General features: G+C 39.2%; 1 protein-coding gene across 1 annotated transcript in view; it reads right to left on the reverse strand.

Annotated features, from left to right (window-relative positions):
* oca2 (oculocutaneous albinism II) overlaps window positions 1–9818 on the reverse strand; it is a 138223-nt gene that overhangs the window by 65519 nt on the left and 62886 nt on the right. The window contains exon 15 of the mRNA XM_058401977.1: window positions 5705–5837. Coding sequence (XP_058257960.1) covers window positions 5705–5837 — 133 coding nt within the window. The remainder of the gene's footprint in view (window positions 1–5704; window positions 5838–9818) is intronic.

Below are 9818 nucleotides of genomic sequence, written 5' to 3' on the forward strand. Positions count from 1 at the left end.
TGGGACTGATTTGCATACGCAATCTGATTAATTTACATACAGTTACATATGTGATTCCACACGCAAAAACCACATGGAAAAACCATTTAAATACGTTTTCTTAAAACCCTTTTTACTAGTACACCGCTGTTCTATCCAAATTATGGGAGATTTTCAATCAGTATAAAGACATGAATGATGTTCTGGCTGTGAGTCCAATCTCAAATGAGTCAGGATCCTGAATTCTGGATGGTGATTGGTCAGAAGGTGCAGATTAATTTTCTGTAACAGCAAGCTCTGGTAGTAAAGTAGCTTCTCGAATTACATTCATTAAATTCATTTGTATCTATATGGTTTCTCTAGCAACAGAGGTCATTCACTGTGGAGGAACGAGTCTCCAGTGTCAACCAGAAGGTAAAGCTTCTTAAATTTCTCTAAGCTTCTTGAATTTCTTTCTTTAATTTTTTTTAAACAACTCTGTTGGCTTTCAGTGTGTTTTAGACGTGTTGGAGAACCTTACACAGAATTTTACTGGTTGAAGATGAAATCTGAGCTGCTTTTTAGATGAACAAGCACTTGGAGAACATCTCAGAGAGCAGAAATGGGTTTGATCTCAACATTTACATTACAAGATACAAACATAAGTGTGGAGAAAATGAACTTTTCTATGAATATATCACCGCTAGTAGGCTAAAAAACACTACAAATTCTTAAAGTCCAGAGTGTCTAGCTTCCATATGAGTTTCATATTAACCTCCACTGTGGAGCGAGACATGACCAAGACGTCCAATCATCAACAAAATGATGATTCACCTCAGGTTTCGATCCTGAAGATCATAACGTCAACAATGAAGGCTGTTAAAAGGAATGAGGAACGTCAGAAAATGTAAAATATGTTGTTGTTGTTTTTTTTTTGGGGGGGGGGGGGTATTTTACCCGAGAGTGTTGTTTGAGTTGTAGCTAGATTTAGAAGCTATATAATATAGCGTCTTGAAACAAATAGATCAGACAGGACAGGGCTATGAGGAACAAACTCCACAGTGTGACCATGGGGTTAAGCAGTTGATTTTTGTATGATTGATAAGAGCACTGCACTCACACACACAACTAAATACAAACCGTAAATGGTTCCCGAAAAGGTTCCTGCGGTGAAAGTAATAAGGTCTATTCCTCAAGACGGGTAGAAAATCCAATCTCACGCCGGTCAGAGGCGCATGAAAGACTCGAGTCAAAAATATTCAACAGAAGACTCAAGAGCCTTAATTACTTTTGATTACTTCTCCAAGGCCACTTTTGCATCAGAAGCTTCTAATGAACTTCATGACTCACGCGGTGTAAATGTGGGATTTTACCATCACTGAAACGACTCCTAAACATCACCGAGGATTTTGTGCAGCTCTCGTGGACAGACGTCAGCCGTGACACCTTCAACACAGGAACTGAGTACTGGGAGAAGTGCTCTGCTGCGTGTCTCTGAAGAGGAACTATCATGTGAAAAGTCTGTAATCTTCATTCCATTGTATTATTCTCAGGTGTGATGAGGAGGCTCAGGTGTGGAATGAGATTGGAGAGAAAATGGAGAAGGTGCAGCTGTGATGAAGAGGCTGGCAGAAGGACAGTAAGTAGGATCTGGAGGAGAGCGTCTCTCCGAAACATAGTTCCGAGTTTCTGGCTCTTCTCTGATTATTACTTCTGGATGTTTTCCATCACTTAGTTCTGGATAAATATTGCTGGATAAATATTGCTCTGGGTTTCTAGAATTTTTTTGATAATTATGTCTGGATGTTTCTGGAGGTTTTTAATCACTTGGTTCTGGGATTGTGTGTCCTTCCTGTCACATAGTTCTGGATTTTTTGGGTCTTTTCTGTCTCATTCTTTGTCTGTTGTATGGTTCTGGATTTTTGGTTCCTTTCTATCATGTGGTTCTTCTTAACAAAATTCTGAGCTAGGTCTTCTCTGGTAATTACTTCTAGATGTTTTTGGCTGTTTCCATCACTTGGTTCTAGATAACCATGCATCTGGATTTTTTGGTCCTTACTGTCACATGGTTCTAGGTTTTGGGTCTTTTCTGGTAATTATTTCCAGATGTTTCTGAAGGTTTCTGTCACTTGGTTCTGATTAAACATGGTTCTGGGTTTCTGACTCTTCTCTAATCATTACTTCTATATGTTTCTGGAGGTTTTTCATCACTTTGTTCTGGGAATGTGTGTCGTTTCTGTCACATAGTTCTGGGTTTTGGGGTACTTTATATCACATGGTTCTTCTAAACATGGTTCTGGATATTGTGGTCCTGTCTGTTATATGGTTCTGAATTTTTGGTCCCTTTCTGTCTGAACTAAAGGGTCTTCTCTGGTAATTACCTCTTTGTAATTACTTCCAGATGTTTTCGGATGTTTCCCATCACTTGATACTGGATAAACATGGTTCTGGATATTTGGTTCCATTCTACCACATGGTTCTCCTAAACATAGTTCTAGGTTTTTGATTCTTTTCTGGTAATTACTTTTGGATGTTTCTGACACTTGGATCTGGATAAACATGATTCTGGATTTTTGGTTCCATTCTACCACATGGTTCTTCTAAACATGGTTTTGGTTTTTGGGTCAATAATAATAATAAAATGCAGAATAAAATTATAATAAATAATTTAATTTATAAATTTATAAATTTATAAATATAAATTTATAATTTAAATGAAACTTGCTACATGAATCATTGATTCAAGCAATGATTCATGTAGCAAGTAGTATTTATTTTTAGTATTATTTTTAAATTGCATTTATTTTTAAATTGCTTTTATTTTTTAGTATTTATTTTTAAATTGTATTCATTTTGTAGTAGTTATTTTTTAATTGTATTTATTTTTAGTATTTATTTTAAACTGTATTTATTTTTTAATTTGTATATATTTATTAGTATTTCTTTTTTAGTATTTCTTTTTAAATGATATTGCTTTTTTATTTATATTTCTTTTTTAGTATTTATTTCAAAATTGTTTTAAATTTTGCATTTTAAATATTTTAAAATGGTACGTCAAATATTAGTTAAATAGTAACTTAAGAAATTTATAATTTTTATGTTTCTATATTTCTGCTTCGAGATGATGCTCAACACGATTTGGAACACCAAGACGTTTCCACACGTGAATGCTGACGTACCTTTTGAAGTTCTTGAACAAGTTCTTTCTCCAAAATGGAATAAATTATTCCACAGGGGATCTGATAGCGTGATGTTGGCTTGACTGGATAATAATTCAACCTTATAAATGATTACAGCTCTCTTTAATTTGTGAATATTCATATTTCATCTCAATGTAATGCTTTGATCTTAATTCTCACCTGGAGCAAACACACACACACACACACACACACAGCTAAAGCTTTCAGTTAAATCACACATTGGATGGGCATAGTGTCTATTCCTGCTTATTAATGAGCTGTGTATGCATTATGCACTCAGTCTTTTGGAGATGGCGTCTCTGGAGCCTTTTAAGAGGTCAGTGTTCAAAGAACAAACACCTTTTGATGTTAAAGGGACTTACGAACGAGTGGGTCATTAAACCCGCACAATTTCTCTTAGGGTTTTGTGATCACATGTGGAACAACTGATGGATGTGTGTGTGTGTGTGTGTGTGTGCACACTCAAGGACATGCTAGAAAATGTGAGAGAGCTCGTGTTGTTTGTAAACTTGTATAAATATCAATAGCTATAAAAAGAAAGAAAGAAAGAAAGAAAGAAAGAAAGAAAGAAAGAAAGAAAGAAAGAAAGAAAGAAAGAAAGAAAGAAAGAAAGAAAAACTCCAAACTGTAATAATTAATAAGACATCACAGAGAGAGAGAGAGAGAGAAAGAGAGAGAGAGAGAGAGTGAAATGTTTAATGACTTCAGTTGCTGACTGAGTAGAACTCATTCTAAACAATAACAATCACAGCTGGAACATCTGGTGTACTGTCAGAATTTTAACAATTTAACATAAATATGTAGATACTAGATGAAGAAAGAAGAAGAAGGAAAGAAAGAAAATTAGAGGAAGAAGAAGAGAAGGAAGTAGAAGAAGAAGAAGAAAAGGGGGGGAGATTTACGGAAGGAAGGAAGGAAGGACGGAAATTAGAAGAAGAAGAAGAAGAAGAAGAAGAAGGAAGTGAAAGAATTAGAAGAAAAAGAAGAAGTATTAGGAGAAGAACTGAAGAGCACTTTAAGGTTTCTACACAAAAGCCTCCAAACTGCTTTCATGTCCTTTTCATTTGAACCCTTAAAGGTTTAACCCTTGAAGAACCCTTGAAGAACCCTTGAAGAACCTTTTTGTGTGTACACGTGGATCAGAGTGAGGAACACCCTCCATGTAAGAGCTGGTTATTCCGTGTGAGGAGATGGAGCTATGGATCTAAACTCCTTGCACCTTTAAATTCCACACAGATTTATGTATGAATCTCAACGAGACACACAGTGTAGAAACATCTGAACGGTGAAGATGGCTCCAGGTCCACACTTTGTGCCTCACAGGACATGTGGATGTCACACACGTCGGACAGGATTTATAGATGTAATAGAGCGGTATTAGAGTGGGATCAGGATGATCTGATCAGGATAAAGGGAACGTCGTCTGAGGAACGTGTGTGGAATGAGATGATAATCAGATAAAAAGCTCTTCAGTGGAAAAGGCATGAGTATACAGCAGCAGTTTAATGGTCTATTTATGCATGAGGTCATCATCGTGAGACACATCTGGTGAGAGATCCCTCTGTATTTCGCACGGCACTGGCAGGAGCTTTAACGGGAATTTGAATGGAATGAATTAATACAGTATTCCGTCTGACACGTGGACGCTCTCACCACCTGATCCTCAGAGTCAGGAAAACCACAGGATTTGATTGATCACCTCATTTCTCACACGGATTCTGGAATATTGTGGTGTAATTAAATGCCACAATCCGGACCTGCTGTTGACTTTAAATGTGAAAGTGGGCATGGCTTTAACCAGAAGTCCCTGAAAACACCGGAAAAAATCTCTAATTCATCACTAAGACACTTTCACAGCACTTATTTATTATTATCCAGGGGCGGGGCTATAAATAAGCTCAATTTATGACGTTAGAAGCATATCTGAAGTGGGCGTGGCTTGAACCGGAAGATTCTGAAAACATGGGAAAATATTCAAATTCATTTCCAAGACATTTTCCAAGCACTTTTTTAAAATTCTCAGCAATTCTAATTTATTATAATTATTCATGAGTGGGGCTTCATATAAGCTCTATTTCATTTATTTATTATTTTTTCAGGGGTGGGGCTGTGTATAAGCTCAATTTATGATGTCAAACACATATGTAAAGTGGGCGTGGCTTGAACCGGAAGATTCTGAAAAGCTGGGAAAATCTCTAATTCATCTCTAAGACATTCCGTCAGCAAATTATATGCAAAAGAAATGGAGGTCAACATGGTACCCAGAAATGTCACGCTACACAACACGAGCACTAAGCTGGACAGCTAGGCAAATTAGTTAACACTGATAATACATGAAATCATGGTTGTTATGGCAACTGAACGTATACGTATCTGCTAAGAAAATCCAACTTGTACATACTGTTTCAAACAAATCCAATCTAAATAGCTAGCATTTAACGAGCTGGCTAGTTTCTCAGCATGGTGCGAGTGTGTTTTTCCTCATTTGCATACTCATGCATATTCATAGCCTGTGTTGTGTTCTAGTCTCCGCCCTCGCCACTCACCCACAATCTCGCTGGACTCCTTGTTGTAGAGTTTTTTATTCCAGTAGAGAATCCTCAGGAAGGGAAAGGAGGTCAGCAGCACCAGGCAGATGCCCAGAAACATGTAGCCTGTAAACGCAGCAAAATCCAGTCCCTGAGGAGGAGGAGGAGGAGGAGGAGGAAAAGACAGCAGGAAAGACAGAATGAGTGTAAACGTGTGTTAAAAAACATCTGGTGCTTTTTCTAAACTAAACCAAACCAGATATCAAACATTTACATGAACATCTACATGAAGAGGCCATTTTGACTGATGCTGTAACCGACCAATCAGAAACGAGGAGAAACTTCTGGATCATTTCTAACAGCTGAGAGCCAATCAGATTGCAGTTTTCCAGATCCTGAATCTTTCAGCCAGAAAAAGTGAACCAATTCAAACTGACGGGTTTCTCTGCAGTGAAACAGCGGCATGGTCTCCGCCACGAGCACTTCTACCTCATCATAGGACAGGCATAACCATGTCATAAGCTCTCATAACGGTTTACGTCACCATTACTCTTAAACTGATGGCATGACAGTCAGGATATGCTTCATGACAGACCTTATAATAGATACTGTACATGAGTGAGAAAAAAATGCCGCTTTATGATTGGCTGACTGCAAGAACATGCCCCTTCAAAGGGCGTGTTTCTTTTTGTTTTCTTATATGAAACCTTTAATAGGAAGAAAGGAAGGAGAAGAAGAAGAAGAACAACAACAACAACAACAAGAAGAGCAGGGAGGGAGGTAGGGACGAAGGAAGGAAGGAAGGAAGGAAGGAAGGAAGGAAGGAAGGAAGGAAGGAAGGAAGGAAAAGAAGAAGAGGAGGAGGGATGGAGGAATGGAGGGAGGAAGGAAAGAAATAAGGAAGAAGAACAAGAAGAAGAAGAAGAAGAAGAGCAGTGATGGAGGGAGGGACGGAGGAAGGAAGGAAGGCAGGAAGGAAATTATAAGAAGAAAAAATAAAACTTTCTGAACAAAAGCCTCCAACAAACTGCTTTCATGTCACTGTTTCAAACAGAACCTCTCTGATTGGCTGACTGCAAGAACACGCCCCTTCAAGGGTTTTTTTCTGTTTTCTTGTATGAACTCTTTAATAGCTTTTTCAGAGGGAAAAACCAACAAGCCTGAACAACACTACATTTTTAAAAAGTTAAAGAAGTAAAAACCAAAAAATGATTCAGTATTCAGTTCAAATCAGTGGCGAACCTTAATAAAGCCTTTATAAACTTCGACTAAATACTGCAACACTGCTGCTGAGAACACCACAACACTGTACTCCCTACAGAGCAAAAAGAAACACCAGCATTTTATTATAGCTTAGAATAACAAAAATGTTTACAAGGTGATCAGGAACAGCGCAGAAAGGATTTATGAATCCAGAGTCTGGAGTTATGAACGCTTTACATAACCCACACCACTGGAGCGGGTCAATCACCTGCTGCGCTCACCAACGGCATGCTGATTATCCTCGTTATGAGAGAGCTCACACACCTCGTTACAGCATCAGGACACGCGGGAATAGCCGATTTGTACGTTAGAGCTTCGTAGCTGCTCTGTGAAGCTTTAGGACGACATTTAGACTTCCTTAAACAATGTATTTGGGGGGGGGTGAAAACTTTTTTTTATTTTTTTGAATATATAAATAATTTAGATCGTTCAAGTTGTAAAATAAAGAAAATAAAGAAAATCAATATGCATAATATTTAAAATATTAAATCCAACCATAAGGTTGTAAAGTCATAAGCTTTTTTTTTTTTTTTTAAAGAATTTCGATCAGTGGGGGATGGGAGGTCAGGGGTGAAACTTTTGCATGTGCAAAAATAAAAACATTAAATTAATTAATTAATTAATTAATTTAGTACAATTTTTGCACTTGCAAAAAAAATTTAAATCCCTAACTTAATTTCTCTGAATATATATAAATAATTTCCGATCGCTCAAATCATCAAATATAAAAAGTAACGTCAATAGTGGCATCATGAACTGCACACGAGCAGTAATAACCATCTTAGGTCAAAATGAACATGCTGATGATTTTAATTTGTTTTCCCCACCTCCCGTGTGGCCATGCCCCTACAGTTTAACCCACATAGCGTAACAAATACAACAGCTAGCATGCTAGTACTTCCTGTAGGTATGTTCCACAGAGCTACACAAAAGCTTGTGTTTTATTTATTTCTAATGGCACTTCTATTGAAATGTGATCAAGCTTTTCATTTTAACTTCCATCAATACGCTTTATCACCCATTCCCATCTGGATGCCGCCAAATGAACCTGACAGAAACACACACTGCGGTATTGAAGATATTTTACGCTCTGATGAATGCGCTGATTTATATGCGGCGCGCGGCGCGCGACGTGCAACACGAACACCAGCCCGAAAAACCTCAATAAAAAAAAAGCAGAAGCAAAAAGCCAGGTCTTCTCCGTCTGCTGAGGAATGAATGTAGAAGATAAGAAGAGGTGATGAAGGGGCAAAACAAGATAGCACCATCTCTCTCTCTCTCTCTCTCTCTCTTTCCGGAGCATAATGCTAACATATCAGGCTACAGATAAGCCTTAAGATACAACAATGTGGTCTGGTGAGTCCTTGAGACGAGGAAAGTTTTTTCTGCAGAAAGAGGATGAGTTGTGCTGCAAGTGTTTAGACGAGAGAGAGAGACAGAGGGGGGGCAGGGGGAGGGAGGCGGAGGAGAGGTGGGGGGGTCAGAGAGAGACAGAGAGAGAGAGAGAGAGAGAGAGAGAGAGAGACAGAGGTGGGGCAGGGTAGGGAGGCGGAGGAGAGGTGGGGGGGTCAGAGAGAGAGAGAGAGAGAGAGAGAGAGAGAGAGAGAAAGAGAGAGGGAGAGGGAGGGAGAAAGGGAGAGAGAGAGAGAGACAGAAAGAGACAGGGGGAGAGACAGAGAGAAGGAGGGGAGTGAAGGAGCAAGAGAGAGGAAGAGAGAGAGAGAGAGAGAGAGAGAGAGAGACAGAGGGAGAGAGAGAAAGACAGACAGAGGGACAGAGGGAGGGGGATCAGAGAAAGAGAGAGGGAGTGAAGGAGTGAGGAAGAGAGGGAGAGAGAAAGACAGAGAGAGAGAGAGAGAGAGAGAGAGAGAGAGAGGAAATCTGGTGTATAGTGACCTCTACAGGAGACATGGAGAAGAAGATCATCATCGTCATCATCTCACACGCTGTTAGAGATCGCATTAAAATCTTGCCTATAAAAATCCTCTAATAGACTGCGTGTGTATCTCTGTGTGTGCGTGTGTGTGTGTGCGCGTGTGTGTGTGTGTGTGTGTGTGCGCATGTGTGTGTGATGTCAGATCACATCATCAATCAGCGCCATCCATAACATTTCCTCCTTCAGAAAACAGCAAAAAGTCACAGAATTTTCAGCCTGAGTCTGAGGTCATTAAAGGTCATTAGATCTGTTCATTAACCATTCATTAATGAAGCTGTGCTGTGCCTCCTCTGATACACACACACACGGATACACACACACAGAGATACACACACAGATACACATACACACACACAGACAGATACACACACACACACAGATACACATACACACACACACAGATACACACACATACACACACACGGATACACACACACAGAGATACACACACAGATACACATACACACACACAGACAGATACACACACACACACACAGATACACATACACACACACACAGATACACACACACACACATACACACACACGGATACACACACACAGAGATACACACACAGATACACATACACACACACAGACAGATACACACACACACACAGATACACATACACAGAGATACACACACAGATACACACACACACACAGACAGATACACACACACACAGATACACATACACACACAGATACACATACACAGAGATACACACATACACAGACACACACACAGAGATACACACATACACAGACACACACACAGAGATACACACACAGATACACATACACACACACAGACAGATACACACACACACACAGATACACATACACAGAGATACACACACAGATACACATACACACACACAGACAGATACACACACACAGATACACATACACACACACAGATACACACACACAT

The sequence above is a fragment of the Hemibagrus wyckioides genome, linkage group LG11 (assembly GCF_019097595.1).
Source record: "Hemibagrus wyckioides isolate EC202008001 linkage group LG11, SWU_Hwy_1.0, whole genome shotgun sequence".
NCBI lineage: Eukaryota > Metazoa > Chordata > Actinopteri > Siluriformes > Bagridae > Hemibagrus > Hemibagrus wyckioides.